The sequence below is a fragment of the Psammomys obesus genome, unplaced genomic scaffold, assembly GCF_907164565.1.
Source record: "Psammomys obesus unplaced genomic scaffold, mPsaObe1.curated_primary_1811, whole genome shotgun sequence".
In the NCBI taxonomy this organism is placed as follows: domain Eukaryota; kingdom Metazoa; phylum Chordata; class Mammalia; order Rodentia; family Muridae; genus Psammomys; species Psammomys obesus.
In genome coordinates this window covers 5,991,560-6,007,969 of record NW_026591711.1, presented here as the reverse complement: position 1 = coordinate 6,007,969, position 16,410 = coordinate 5,991,560, and the positions used below count along the sequence as shown (strand labels likewise).

Below are 16,410 nucleotides of genomic sequence, written 5' to 3'. Positions count from 1 at the left end.
GGAACACCTGTCTAACAAAATCAATTAAAACTTTAAAAATTATTTAAAATGAAAAAACTTGATAACATGTAAACATTATTCTGAAAATAGCCAGTGTCCAAAGTAAAAAAACAAGATTTATGATGATTTTGCTAATCTTTTAACTTCTATTTTATCAAAGACAAATTACCATAAATGTTATGTATTATGATGTATGATACATATATCATAAGTATTTCAAAATACTTTTGGAGTAAAATCCATTAAGGAAATCATATGTAGTTGGCTAAGGGGGCAAAATTCTAAGTCTTTTCAGATAACTGTGGAAATTCTTCTTTGATCAAAGCTCTGACAAGCAGTACTTACAAGTGATTTCAGAAGGCTCAGTGAGATGGCCCAGACAGTAAGCACGCATGCTGACCAGCCTGACAGCCCAAGTTTTTGGATCCCTGGTGTCATGATGGAAGGAGAGTTTATCCCTGCAGTACTTCCATAAATAATACAGGGAAGAATGATATCCAGATCTCTCATCTCCAAATGAGCGTGTGGCATGCATGTGCAAACACATACAGAAAATAAATACAAATGTATGAAAACATTTTTCAAGCGATTTCCAAGAGCTAGTGAAACACTTGGTGTACACTTGCCCAGCATGCAGAAATCTTTGAGTTCAATCCCAGCACTCAGGAGATTGGAAGCTGGAAGTTCAAGGTCAACCTCCATCACATGCTGAGTTTGAGGCCAGCTTGGGATCCCTAAAACCTTGTCTCTGAGAAAAGGATCTCAAGTTTGAGGCCACAAAGTAAGACCTTATCTCAAAAGAAAACAAAGTTATTTCTAACTCAGAAACCACAGCACTGAACTTTTTATACTTACATAAACCCAGGAACGTATTTTAAGACTCTGAAGAAATCTTTACCAATGTCTGTTTTCATCATACTGTGTCCTGGTCATTTGAACCCTCATTTAGCTTATAATATTAAAAACTCTGCTTGCTAATATCACCATTTATCCCATCAAAAATAAAAAATTCTTGAAGCACTGTGAAGCTATCAAGCTCAGAGTTAACAGAAACCACTTTTTCAAAATTTTAGTTTTGAATTTTATTTGGGGGTACAATTACTATAGTAAACCCCCCCCACACACACACACACACTGTCAAGAACAATCCCTTAATTCCCTCCACACGCCACTTTGGTAAGTCGATTGCACAAGCTTCACAGTGCAAATCTGTGAAACGAACAGACTGTAGTCCACATTTCCATTCATGCCCAAGAAGAAAAAAGTTTAACATGATCTTTAAACTCTTTCCAATGACACTGGATTCACTATGACTCAAATTTCCAGGCAATTGGTCACTGTATATGTACTTCTGGAAAATTAGAAAAAATTCAAATTAAAAAAAAAAAAAACTAACTATCGAATCAAACAAACAAAAAAGCCAACATAAACAACTTAACAAAGGACACAAATGTCACACAAGTAGTTCGGGAAAGCTCTCCCTGATCAAAGAAAGCGTCCTGAAGTTAAACTAGACCCAGTCTTACTACAGATGGATACTATGTACTGCAGTTCCAGGCTAACGTGGCAGAGGGAGGGGTTTGGGGTGTGTGCTTTCTTTCCCCAAAATTAGATGTATTCTCCAAACGGAGGAGATTTTAAGTAACAACCAAAACAAAGGAACCACACCTAATTTTATGTGTGGGGAGTGGAAGGTGGATGGAAGGAGACTGAACGTACAGAAATTTTTTTTAAATGAAGCCCACGGTGAAATTCAAAATGAAAGCCTATTAACTGAGTCGGGCTCAAACTAGAGCAAAGTGGCAGAATTTCCTGAAGCAGTAGCAGCTCTGCTCCAATGAATTATTTCCGAAATAGGATTCCACCGAACGATTGCATCAGGCGCCAGAGCGGGAGCAACCGGACTGGTGTTTACGGCTAGTAGGTCACGGATGCCAGGGCCCTACTGAAAGCTCTGGCTCTCACCTGAAATTCTTTTCTCTTTCCCTCTCTCAAGTCTGATCTCCACTCAGTACCACTGAAAGAAGGTTTGCGTTAAATCCCCAGATCCTCCAGCTAAGAAACCTCCCTTCCCTTCCGCAAAATCACATTTCCAGGTGTTCCACCCTAAGAACAGATGACTTCACCGAGTGGCTCAGTCAGTCCATCTACAGTTTTCAGCTTGATCCGAAAGCTCGCTGGTCCCAGACACCCGTTTCAGAAGGCAGAAGAGATGACAGGAGAGGGATCATGAATTCGCATCGGTATTGGGGAGTGCGAGGTTCGGTAACAGCCACGTTTCGACCGCATCTTTTGAGCCGGTCTTGAGACTAAGCGCCGAAGGAAGGAAGGAAGGTGAAACCGAAGGAACGCTTCCCAAAGCATCCCCAAGACCAGAGAAAAGCGCAGCATCGGCTCGCCGCTGAACCGGGAAGATCAAGAACCCGGCCATCAGGGTGCCCAAAGAGGACAGCGGAGCCTGCGGCTGGATTCGGGGCACGCAGCGAGGGCACGAGGCCCAGGGACCACGGGTGCGGATGCCGCGCGTGGACAGGGAAAGGACCGTCCGGAGGGGGCGCCGCGCGCGGACGCGGGCGAGGGTCGGTACCTGCTGGCGCACTGCTAGCCGCAGCGGGGCCAGCAGCTCCTCGGCGCTGTCCATGCTGCTCCGGGAGACTGCGGGCTGCGCGGGGACACTGAGGAGCCGCTGCGACGCGGGCGCTGCGACGAGTCGGGGCGGCGACGGCAGCACGGCGCGGGTGGCTCTGAACAGCGTAAGGAGCGGACAGGCAAAGAGCATGCCGCCCAGGCGGTGCGCAGGGCGGCTACGGAAGCGGCGCGCGTCCCGCCCCGTGCATGATGAAATAGCGCAGCCAGGCCGCAGGCGCGCGCAGCCGCACTTCCCGCAGGCGCGCGCAGCCGCCGCGTCTGCAACCGTAGATTCGGCACAGAACCCGGAAGGGCGCCTATTTGCTCGGGAACGTGTGAGGAGGACACACGTGAGGTGCCCCCAAAAGCACCGAAGGTCGTGGCTCTTGAGAGTGCAGACCTAGATGCCCGAGCACCTTCCGATCATAGGCTTCTCCATTGTCCCAGGCGATCGAATCGCGCCACTGGAACACACATACTTCGTCAGCCCACTGCTTAGAAGACTATAAAGTCACTTCAAACAGTGACCTAGAGTTAATATAAAGCAGGGCATGCTGATGCACATCTGTAATCCCAGAATTTAGAAAGCCGAAACGGGACGATCGTGAGTTTAAGAACGCCCTAACATACACAATGAGCTCCCGTCTTTAAGAAAGACAGAAAGAAAAAAATATGCTCAAGCTCCGGTGTTCCTTAGACTATTAATAGGAATTGGAGTTGCTGTTCTCAAGGCGACTGGAAAGACAAGTATGGAGACAAGGAACGGCTACTTTACTTGGGAAGCCAGCTCATGAAGAAGCCAGGGGAACTCTCGCCTCAAAGTTCTTGAAGAAAAGCTGACTTGGGTTATTGTAGAGATAGGTGATGCATGCTCCAAAACTTGTGCACCAGCAAGCCAGATGATGTGCCAAATGAAGTACATCTTCCTGTCGCCCAATCAGGGGATAGTACCTCCGGTCCACAAAAATCAAGAAAAACCATCATTGTCCTTGAGCTATGCTTGTCATTGGTTAGTTATATTTTACACAATGGACACCGAAGCTAGAGGGTACCGAAACTGGCCCAAGGACCTCTTTCAGATAGCCAAGAAGCCACAAGTTCTCAACCCCCCAAAATGTTTGATGCTGGTTTTTAGGATGAGGGACCATCCTAATGATGTAGTTAGTAGTTTGCCCAGTATCGCCAAGACAAAAGCTGAGCAAGAGGAGGAAGCTTGTGAGACTTGGGGTAGCACTTCATTTGCTTTCAAGTTGCTTTTAACCACCAATTTTAGGGATCACATATATTTTTTTATTAGCTTTACTAGGAAGAACGCCTGGGGCACCATGGCAATCCTTGTAATTTTTCAGGAACTTAAAGGTTTAAATCATTTTAAACGACTGGTCTTTCCCCGGGGCCAGTACAGGTGTCCAAGGGTGACATTTTGAGGTCTGATGGCTTAAAATTTCACCCTCAGAACATGCCAGTGCCACCATTTTTTTAAAAATATATATCCTGTGAAGGAGCTGTGATAAAGATCACTGATTGCTTCCTTAGCCCTCACCTACAATCACCTTCCCTATACCTCAGACTAGTCTGCTGTTCTGGCCTATTAGTAGCCCCAAACCCTAGTTTTCAAGAATCAGGTCCAAAATTCATTCTTCACACACTTGGCAGCCTCATGCATACCTTTTTTGTCTTGTTTTTCCTTTTGCAGAAATGGGACTTTTCCATGATAGGGGCCTGCTTTGAGCAAGACAGGAGCAAGTCCAGACAGACTTTTATTCATGGCTCAACAGCTCCCATTGTAGGCAACCCATGAACTAGCCCAAGCGTTGACTAGACCCCTTGTCCCAGGGACTTGGCCCATTTCTGCTGACCTGCAAATATCACTTAGCAATTGAGAATGCTTTCTGGGCTTGGAAGACATTGCGTTCCGTGAGTAAATGTGGTATAAATAGCCAGATTCCCCACTTCTTCTCTGTTTTGGCATTTGATATGATGGTCTTAGTTCCAGATATTCCATATTAGGTTGGCCTCCACCACTTCCAAGGATCTTGGTTCCCAATACTGTTGGTAGAAAGTTTGATTTTTTTTTTTTTTTTGGCCAATCCTAGCTAAAATGTAAACATCTGGGATTAACACGTAAACTCATCTGAGAATGAGACCGTTTCCATTCATATGATAGGAGTGTGCTGTATAATGCAAATCAAGCATCCTTGAAGTGCCTACTTCCATCCAATTGTGTACATCTATTCTTGGAGCCCTCCTCCCCCACACTTCCCAAAGGGAATATAAACTTTGTTCTCCGGAATTAACGTTGAATTAGCACCAGCTGTTTCTTGGGGTGTGTGATCCCTGCACAGTGCTCACTGTCATTCCAGGCACACTTCTCATCTAGTGCCCTTTCTGACTTCATGGACTGCTGGGAGACGGCCCCCAGGCAAGAGGAGAACCCACATCTAACCTAAAAATTAATTTTAAAAAAGTATCCAAACCTGTCAGTGAGGTTGTCACAGTAAAGACTCAGTGATGTCCAAGTAGGAGGGACCATTGGAGGTCACCTTGTTCCAGCCTCCTGAAATGTCTCTTAGGCCAGGTCTGTGATAGGCAACCTCCAACCTGATGTTAACTTGGGCGCAATCCATTTGCCTCTAAAGGTGACATTGCAACACACACACACACACACACACACACACACACACAATCTCTTTTAGCAAAGACTTGCACTTAAAACTGCCTTTGTCACACAAGAATGAAGATTTGGGTTGGTGTTCAGAGAAGGACAATGGAAGGAGAAGAGAAAGCTCTGAGTTCTACTCAGAAAGCACAGGGCTCAGCAGTGAAGATCAATCTGCAAGCAGTGTCATGGAGTGGGGGTATTTATGTGGGATCTAGTTGGAGGGTGGCTGCTCCTACCATTTTCTGGCCGTGTCTTCAGGTGTATCATGTTTCTTTCCACCCCTGGATTCAGGCTGCTTGTAAAACAGGAGTTCCTTCAATGGCAGAAGGTCTCCAACATTGTCTTGGCCTGAGAAACATTTGTTGTCTACAAGAACTATTACCAGCTATTGACAAAATCACTTGTAAAGGGGACCAGTGATCATCAGCCATCCTATACATCTCCAAGGCAGCTGGCACATTGATAATCATGTCTGAAATGGTGCCTGGCAAGTAGATGGCAACAGTGAGTGGTGATCATCTCCAGTCTTACTGAATACTCACCCTATGTCACACCATAGCACTAGAAGCCCCAGTGTTCCAGTCTCATTTGTATATGCTCATTTGAATGTCTGTCAATGTAGTAAACATCCAAGAGAAATGGTTTGAAGGAAGGAAGATTGCTTTTGGCTCACTGTTTCTGAGGTGCCAGTCCATGGTCTCCTGAGTCTGAGGTAAGGTTGAGCATCCAGGCATCAGGAGTGTGTGAAATAGAAGGCTAATCACCCTTCTATGGCAGCCAGGAAGCAAAGAGAATGGCTTAGAAAAGGAGAGAAGGGAATAGATGCACCCTTCAAAGGCATTCCCTGGTTAGCTACTTCCCCCAGCCAATGCCTACCCAACGATATCAAATGTAGACTCTATCAATGAGTTAACTCATTGGTTAAGTCAGAACGCTCCTGTCCCAGTAACAAACACATCTGTCAACACTGCTTTTATCAAAGACTAGGCCTTCAATACATGGGCCTCTGGCAGGGCACATTTCATGTCCAAAACACAGGATGTCTTTCCCTTTCTTCATTGGCATTTCCTGTGTGGGCCCTAGTTTTCTAGAATCCTGGTGCTGCCTTAAAAATGGGCTCCACCTCACAGGAAGTACTTTCCAGTCCTTACCACATACCTCTCCCAGGTACCCTAGCTCTCAGATTCTTATGTATGATGGCCACACACCTGTAATCCCAACACTTGTGAGACTGAGTCAGGAGGATAAAAAGTTCAAGGCCAACCAGTGCCATAGTACTAAAGCAATGTAATAGGGAGAGGAAGGAAGGAAGGAAGGAAGAAAGGGAAAGGAAAGGAAAGGAAAGGAAAGGAAAGGAAAGGAAAGGAAAGGAAAGGAAAGGAAAGGAAAGGAAAGGAAAGGAAAATGAAAGAAGATAGAGAAGGAAGCAAGGAATCAGGGCTGGGGATATAGCTCAGCTGGTAGATTGCTTGCCTAGTGGACTGGTTAGTCTTTTGTTAATTTGAGACAAACTATAGACAACGAGGAAGAAGGAACATCAATTAAGAAGTTGCCTTTTTCCTATTGGCCTGGGTATGTATCTTAGTTAACTTTCTATGATGTGATGAGACACCATGACCAAAGCAACTTATAAAAGACGGTGTTTAATTTGGCTATATAATTTCATAGGGTTAGAGTCCATGATGGTAGAGCACAGGCATGGTGGCAGAAATAGCTGAGAGTTTAACATCTCCCCCATGGGAATGGCAGGAGTCTTGAAACTTCAAAGCCTGCCCCCAGTGACACACCTCCTGCAACAAGGACACACCTCCTAATCCTTCCCAAACAGTTGCCCCAACTGGGGGTGACATAATCACATGTATGAGCCTGTGGAAGCCATTCTCATTCAAACCGCTACAGTATGTCCAGAGGGTGTTTTCTTGACTAATGATTAACGTCAGAGAGCCCAGCCCACTGCGCATGCTGCCACCCTGAATTATATAAGATAGCAGGCTAATCCAGCCATGGGGAGCAAGCCAGAAATCAGAGTTCCGCCATGGTCTCTGTTTGCATTCCTGCCTCTAGCTTCCTGTCTTGTGCTTCTGCTTCGGCTTCTCTTTGTGATGGACAGTAACCTGTAAGCCAAATACACCCTTTCCTCCCCTTCTCAAGGTGGTTTGTTGTCAGTGGTTTTTAAAATAGCAACAGATACCTAACTAGGACACTTAGTATGCACAAACCCCTGGCGCCGGTCCCAGTGCTGAATAAGACAAGTGTGTGGTGCACCCCTGTAACACCAGCACTCGGAAGACTGAAAAAGGATGATCGGAAGCCAGCCTGGCCCACCTGAGACTCAGTCTCAAATTTAATTAAATGATCGATTAATCAAAATCTCTAGCTTATACAGTCTCTTAAGGAAGACTTCTTCAGGCACTCCTTTGTTGCCAGTAGAGAAGCCCTCAGTTGACCCTAGAACCAAAACGTCTCTCTCATTGCCGAAGCATCACTTGGGGCTGAAGGGTCTTATGTCTACACCTCCCTTGCTGCTTGAAGAGCTGTCTTTTCTCAGAACCTGTGACGCAGGAAGCCTTGGATATCCCTATGCTTCTTCTCCCCTATGTTTCCTTCATCTGGGGCTGGTTCTCTGGGTGATTGCTCCCCCTGCTCTTCACTTTCTCCTTTTCAGGAATCAATGTCAGTACAACCATTGCTCAACTTGGCCATTTTTCTGCTCCAACTCATAGATGCTGACTCTGAGTTGCACCTTTCATGTTGGTTTTTCTCATTCCTTTTGTTCTGAGCATTAATCTTTCTTACACCATCCTCTAGTGTGTTTTATTAGAGTTTCTTATGGGTAAAAATAGTAAAGTATGGATTTCTGTGCTTTCCCAGAGCATCTTGCCCAAATAAATCTTGTGTGCAACTTTACCACTGTCCTAGAAAACCCCAACTAGGGTCAGGGATCCAGAACAGCGGGCTGTGTCTCTTGTATGAGACTGGCTTCTCCAGATGCAGGTGTTAAGACAGAAGTTTGTTTTGAGAGGCTCCTATGTGAAATGAAATAGAGACGGAAACAGATTGGGTAAGAGAGCCTCCAGATCACAATGCAACCTGGTGAAGGAGAGAGAGACAACAGTGGGGTGAGAGTGTTATTATATATGGTGATGATGCAGTGGCTGCAGGGCAGCACGATGGTGGGCCTGTGCCAAGGTATACCCCTCTGAGGAATTACCCACCACTGCAACAGATCTGGTATAAAGGAGGTTTATTTGGGGGAGGGGTTATGGCCTGGAGGAGAGTTAGAGGAGGAGGATTGGACATGTAGACAGGCAGACAGACAGACAGACAGACAGGGCCAGAGTCATGAGGGAAGAGAAGGACAGATGGAGATAGGGAACAGAGAGAGAGAATGTGGGGACAGAGAGAGCTGGGGGTGGCAGGGTTGGTCCCTTTATCCTGTAGCCGCAGCTGGCACACCTGGCTGTGGCAAGTGATGATGTAAGATGTTGCTAGGTCCCCAGACGTAGGCTAATAAGATTGTCTGTAATCTTAACATTCCTCCCTTTTTTTAAATTAAAAGTGAGGGACTAGGTAGGTCCTGGGTGGGGGCATTGGGTTCTTTATAGGCTACTTCCTGCTGAATTGGGCAGCAGCATTGTTGGAGACCCTAGGAAAATTGGGATGCTGGTCAAGTCCTGAGAGAACTGGATGTTTAACTGCTGTCCGGGATATGTGAGAATATCTGCAGCCTGGCTGAAGCTGTCTGTGAGGCTGAACTAGAGGACCTGTGGGTAACTGCTTTGGAGCTGTCCTAGATGCAGGAAACACCTGGGCTTGGCAGGATGCTGGGACAGATTGATATATATTAGGGGCAGAAGATATGAAGGTTAGGGTAATTTTTTTTTCTTAGGTGTACATTTGAAACTTTTAGGCCCATGGACTTTTAGGCCCATGGTAGTTGGGAGAGGAGAGTCCCCAAACCAGGGAATTGGGGAGGAATTCCATCCTCTGAAATAGCCAATAGGTGGGAAAGTTAGGCTGTTGATTGACAGGGGTACTTACCTAGAGTTCATTTGACTCATGAGAGGAGTATCCAAGTGGATTTTCTGAGGCTTACAATAATTTTTTTCAGTTTAGAAAAGGAGACAAATTTCAGACATGTTAGCATTACCACTGTTTGTAATCTGTACTGAAATCCACACTGCAGAAAAAGGCAATAGACACACATCTTTGTGTCATAGCATAGCAGAGGCTTTGTGAGACATGTAGGCATAAGATTATTATATAATTCAAATGCTGATTTTGTACCCCCCCCCCATATCTGGTTGCAATCCTTGTCCTGAGACTTTTCTGTTTCAATGTTGTGATAACACTGCTCCTCAATTGTCCTGTGAAACGCCAACAAAGCAGTGTACAGCCAATTGACGAGTAGGGGAGAGAATAGGGCTGGACTTCCTGTCAGCAAGGGGAGGGGGAGTTAGAGGAGGAAGTAGGGGATTGAGCCATGGGGGGGCTGGAGCTGAAAAGTTACAAAGTGCAAGTATCTCTGAGATGCACCCAGGGAGGAGACCAGATTATGTTAAAGGGTTAAAATTTAGAGTAATAACGGCTCAGTTATTGTGTTGTGGAGCTTATTATTAAACAAATATGAAAGAATCTCAATTGTTTGTGATAGCTTTTTAAGAAAAAAACTAAGAAACAAGCACAGTTTTATAAAAATAATTTTAACAGAGATGATCTTAAAAGCATGAACACTCTTTAAGGTAATTTTAGGAAGAACAGAAATCACATGAATCTTCTGACACACGTCAAACAGCAATGCAGATGTCCTAAAAAGAGCCCTGGGAGGACAGAATCTGTAGGCACACTTTTTTTTTTTAACTATTTTATTTTATTGATGCCTCTTCCTCCCTTCTCCACCTCAGTTCCTTCCAACACCCTAATACCAGGTAGGAGAGAAAGGAGTTAGTGGGATTAATGGGCATAGTTCTCTTATGCTACTTTCTTCTGGTTAGGGTCCCTGGGGTTCCTTGGAGCAAGTCCCATCTTTGTTTCAGGATGTCTCCAACTTCTTCTCATCAAACCGCTTCAACAGCAACCAGGAACACCAGAGGTGAACACCAGAAACCTTCTTCTTTCTCGGAGTTCCCTCAACACTCTCTGGGCTCTGTCCTTTATTCCCTCTCAGAGGCCCTCTCAGAGCCTACAAGAGGCAAATAGTTTGCTGCTGTGGACAATCTGAACCAGCCCCAAATCCCACACCTGGGATTAAAACAAAAACATGTTTACATATCATAAACCAAAACCTTCTCCTGTGAAGCAGAAGGGCAAAAGCTCACTAGATTTTGATTTTTAGTATGACTGCAGACCATGAAAGAGGGTCTTCTTTCCTCTACCCATAAGCCTGGGTGTATATAGTTTTAGCACAGTGAGAAACACTTTTAAGTCAATACTTAAAAGACAACCAAGATAATTTAAAATCTTGAACTTGGAACTATGATAGTGGATCACATAGTTGAATGTTTGGCCAGAGATAGATTAATAAATCAGAGCTCCACTGATCAATGTTAAAATTCTGAACAGTCTTAATAAAACATAACATATAACAACAGGAAGAAAGCTAAGCATTTTCCATTCCTTTTATTTACCTTAAATCACTTTCTTATAACCACTTAGGCTTTCCCTTGCACTTGTTGATCTTAGAACACCTTCTTAGACCCTAAAATACGCTGTTAGATCCTCATAACTTAAGCTTCTGTGTTCTCAGACCTTACATCTTTTTTCATCCAGTTATTTACCATGAAACATTAGTGAAATTGCTGGGATCCGTCACTGTAAAGCAAGTTCCTTCAGCTAAAGGAATAGTAAAGAGTTACTTTGAAACTTGTTGTCCAAGTATGGTAACAAGGTAGACTGTGCCTAGACCAAGTGGTTGCAACTCTAGAGAGGGAAGCTTAAGGCTTGATTTTTACACATGAAGAGGATTGAGAATGCATCTGAAACCTGTTTATCTTTTAACATGACGTCTGTGAGCAAGGCACACTTGTTTGCCTTTTCAAATAAGAGCTCTAGTAGTTACTGGTTTTAACTAGCTAATGAACTGACCAATGAACTAAGATGGTGGTAGATTACTTTGGAATAAAGAGCCAATTGCCTGTTGTTTCTAGCTGTCAAGCTACAGTACGATTAGCCATCAATGTGATCAGAGACCTGAGAAGGATAAATTGTAATCTAAACAGCCTACGTATTAATCAAAATGACAGAGACTAGTCCACAGTCCACTACCTACGCAACTGTTCCAGGTTCCTGGTGTCTCCATGGCAACAGGGGCAGAGGCAGCCTGGCCATCAGGCACAGAAGATGAGAGGCTTTTTCTGTGGAGGAAAAAAAATGGAAAAGACTGACCTCACCTTGTTTTCAGCAACTGGAGACAATAACTCTCTAGGTGTCCAGTTTGTCCACAGTTCAGGCTGGGCCCTAGCAGCGGGTGAGGTACTGGGGCAGTCTGCCCAATGGTTAGTGTAGGATAATCCAAGTGAAGTCCTTGGATTGTGCCCTTATGTTCTTGGAGACCTTGGGAAGTTACTCTTAGGATTTGGGAGTCTCTGCTTGTCATAATAAGTGTGAACATCTTAACTGCCATAATTCAGCAGGTCTCTGACAGACTTGAAGGCTAGCATATCTCAGTTAAACAGTCTTTGCCTGGCTTTAGTTGCTGCTCTAAATAATACCTTGTAAACATAAAACAGGAGTCTTAGATGACTACAAATATATTTCTGAATACATTAAAGGCTTTGACCATTCATAAAATGACTATTAACTTTTATTTCTTAATTATCGTTAAAGACTAGGGCTTAAGGTTCCATCCTGTTGGATTTAGAGCCCTAAAAATAATGATTCTGGTATTCTAGTATCAAAACAAAAGTTTTTAATCTCTAAACATAATCCGTTGAAAGACTGGAAAGTTTTTCGACCTTTATACACACAAGAAAAAGCACCTTGTACAGAACCCCAATTTCTAATTTTTGGATGTGAAATACCCAGGATGCTATAAAATCACCACGGTCCTTAGCCATGCACAAACAGTAGTCTTGTGTGGTTGGCTGCTTCACTGTCCTCTGTCAGCCTACACATGGAAAAGCAAGCCTGACAAGAGGATGCTCCTTCAGGAGGAAGCAGTACAGAAAGTACCTGATTCAAGATGAGTGGAACCATCCCAATAATGTATAAGTCTATAATCTATAACTAAGACATACAGAATATAAACATGTAATGGCCAAGTATTAGCAAAGACATAAATTAGCTTTTGTTAAACTGAATAGACCTTTATAAACCTGAAATGTCATCATCATATAAAGAATAGTTTGAACCACAGTTGAATCACATATACATTATGTTGTAAAACTATAACTTTGAATTTCTATAACATAAAAATCATACTCATTTAAGATGAGTCTTGTTGCCTTTTTAGTCTGAAAGGACATGAAATAATAAACAGGGAGTTCATTAGGACTGCGAAGTCTTATAAATGTTGCTTTATACAACATGGTCATCTTAAGATAGTGAAATCACCAGTCAGCTTTCAAGCCATGTGGTTAACATGGTTGCTACTTAAAAATATTTGTGTTTCTATAGATATACACCTTTAAATGAGACTTGCATTTAAGTTACATGCACATTAACACATATGGAGTTGAATTAGAGTTACATACACATATGCATGCATACATATGTCCTAAACAAAGGTTGAATCATATATATATTATGTGTATATATACTTATATATAGATTTTAATTATCAGCCTTTTGTTATAAATTTAAAGTCAAATATTGCTGTAGATTATACAGATTTTTAAACCATATCCAAAGAGCAAATTATAAATCCTTAGGTAAGCGTTCACGGTATAACCTTCAAAAGTATAATACTTTTGAAAGCAGAGTTCAGAGAAATCAGATATAGAAGATTTTTTTTCAAAGAGAGGAAGTAGATCCTTAGCGTTAAGAGCCTTTGGAGCAAAAAGCAGACAGAGCATAGATATTTGGGAATCATTTGTCTGTGGTGGTGAGAATTTGGAAATCAGATGGGCCAATTTCTAGTCCATGAAGGGAGGTGAGAGGGAGCACTTGGCTTCCTGCAGGAGGCTGCTGAATGGTGGAGGGGTGGGCGGGTCCATGTGGGAAGTCTTAAAGTGAGAGCCATATGGAGGGGTTGGACTCTAGTTAGTATTTGGAATCAAATTCACAAATGATCGCCGTATACCTCAGGAGTGGTCTTGAGAACAGCAGCTTGCAGCAGAGAAGGCACGTGTGTGCATTGCAGTCTCTGGTCTCACCCACCCTGATCTGTTGCAACTTATAGATAATACATTTAAGCAGCATGGGGAGAGAGACCAGAAGGAAAGAAAAAGGGCTTGGGAAAAAAAAAAAAGAGAAATAGGGAATTTGAATCACTTTCCATTTCCTTCATCACACTGAGTGTTCCTGAATAATATTAGATATTTGATTGGAAAGCAAATAAATTTAAAGTCCTTCAGGTCAGATTTTAGGTGTAGAGGCTGGAGGTTTCCCAAAGGGGAATGAGAAAATATGAAGACACCGTTCCTGTGGATGAGGGACAGTAAACTGTCCCTGCAGCCTGTAGTCGTGCTCAGGCCTCTGGAAGGACCATCCGGAAGACCAAGCCATTAAGCAAGTCATCATAACATTTATGGGGATGAGGAAGGAGGCGTCAAGCTGGTAGAAGATTCTGAGCTTATGTAAAACCCAGAAGGCAAGGAAGACAACCGAGTTCTTGCAGAGGGATCTCATCCACAGGAAAAGATTGAGGAACAGAGTCAGAAAAGCCCTGAGCACCTAGCAGAGCTGTGGGATTACAGGCTGCTCCAGAGTGGAGGTGATAGAAGAGCAGGAAGGGACACATGGGTGCAGTAGCCCAGTAGGACCTAACAGGAACGGAAGGGTTGCAGCTCAGGGACAGTGGGATGGAAATAGGTGAAATTTACCTAACTGTCGGTGGTGGTGGGGCACTGAGCAATAGGTGAGTCGGAAAGCAGTTTTGTTGCAGGTGGTGGCGGGTTGGAAATAGAGTCCCGGTGCATGGCTTAGACCCATAAAACTGAGCCCACCCAGTTTCATGGCACCGATGCCATGTATATAATGATGAGGTATCAGAGGCAGTGGCAAGAGGCTGGGGGGCATCGTGGTGGGCCCATGCCAAGGTGTAACCCCCTGAGGCATTATGCCATGCAATAGATCTGGTATAAAGGAGGTTTATGTATGGGAGAGGAGAGAAGGTTATGGCCTGAAGGAAAGGTAGAAGAAGATGATTGGACATGCAGACAGGCAGACAAACAGACAGATAGGGACAGAGCCATGAGAGCAAAGAAAGACTGATGGAGAGAGGGAACAGAGAGAAAATGTACGGACAGAGAGAGCTAGGGTGGTGGGGGCAGTCCTTTTATTCGGCCGCTGTGGGCACACCTGGCTGTACCAGATGATGATGTAAGATGTTGCTAGGTCCCCAAGAGTGGGCTAGTGGGATCGGCTGTAAACTAACAGGGAGCTTACCATATAGTCTAAGGAAGGTTTAGCAAAACCGTGGGGACAGGGATTCTTTAGCTAAAGTTGGTAAAAAACAAGGCTGCCCTGGCTCCTGGTGTCTCTTCCATTCAGAAATCAGCAGGGAGCTCAAGTTGGCACACTCAGGGCAAAGTTCCATCTTGGACCCCATGGCACAGCAGGGTGGTCCTTTCCTTGAATTAGGAGATCTGTGAGGTACATTATTGTGGTGCTATACCATCCATCAGATCAATATTTAGCCCAGGTGGGTCCTTCTGGACCTGAGTTCTAGACAACAAACATGACTGGGTTTGATACCACTTCCCAGCCCAGCTCACAAAACCCGCCATGTGCCACCCTCCACGTTTCTTCTGCACTCCTGTCTCTACTCTCATACCTCCAACACCCATGGACACTACGTGTTACAGGTCACAGAGCCTGGATTCCTGCGTGACCATGTGGAGTAAAGCGTGTCTCATCTTTCCAATGAGCTCTGTGTACTGCTGACATGAGTGGAAAGAAAACCTTGACTGTGTCAGGGGATATCCTAGGAGCCACCAGGACCCTGGTGTGGAAGGGCTGGTGTTCAATTCCTAGTCCCAGGCTCTCCTCCAACTTTCATGAGACCTTAAGTAACTTCCTTCTCCTCTCTAGCGTCAACCTCAGAGTGAAAAACGACGGGGCCAGGACCTCCTTGCCTTCTGAACTCTTACTAGCTCTAACTGAGGATTTGTTAACTTGTGGAAAGTAGATTTCACTTTGTCCAGTAGAGGGGAGCAGTTCCCTGGGAACCAGCACCTAGGCAGTGCCAGGGATTGCTGGGCCCAGGTCTCACAGAGGCAGGAGTGCAGAACACTTGCAGAGAAGCCTTCTCTAGCGAGGAGGTCCGAAATTCCCCAAGTCCCTTCTCCACTCTTAGGGCAACCTAGACAAGCCCCTCCTCTTCTTCAGGAACATTGTGGACCAGTCACCAGAGTCTCGATGCCCTCTCTGGCCTTGCCAGTTCGGTGGGGAAGAGGTAAGTCACTTAAGCCAGAAGAGCAAACTAGGTAAAAACAAAACCAAGCAGGTATGTAAGAAGCCAGCTGAGGAGAGATGGGCACGCGGGTGACTGGCTTATTTCCAACCCTCCCCCATTCTATTCCCTTTAAACTGACCAGTCCCCACTCCCTTAGAATGTCCTCCAAGGTATGTTTGCCTAATGGTCACCCCACACAAACAAGCTCCAGGTCATGGTTGTGAACCACAACTGTCACAGGATACCTGATAGGTGAGATAAGAAGGCAGAGGCATGGCTCCCTGATAAAGCTCTCAGCTAGAGCTCACAGACACAGCCTCAGGAAAGGGTTACCCAGTGAGGAATGTCCTCAGAGGACAGTGCAGGAGAGGGACACGGGAACAGATTGTTTAGCCACCATAAACACAGACAGGGTGGCTATACGGAGAGATGGCAAGTGCCTGCTTGGAAACCAGTAGTCTCCACTTACAACAGTCCATGTTTAAATTTGATTGTGTGGTGTCCTCACAGCCACAAAGCCAACCTCTGACTTCCCATCTCCAGGTCCAAGTCCATCTGTTGCAGC

General features: G+C 44.6%; 1 protein-coding gene across 1 annotated transcript in view; it reads right to left on the bottom strand.

Moving 5' to 3' along the window:
• Positions 1–2,834, bottom strand: part of Gars1 (glycyl-tRNA synthetase 1) — a 41,735-nt gene extending 38,901 nt beyond the window's left edge. The window contains exon 1 of the mRNA XM_055611876.1: positions 2,588–2,834. Within this exon, the coding sequence (XP_055467851.1) occupies positions 2,588–2,779 (192 nt within the window). The 5' untranslated portion in view covers positions 2,780–2,834. The remainder of the gene's footprint in view (positions 1–2,587) is intronic.
• Positions 2,835–16,410: the final 13,576 nt, after the last annotated feature.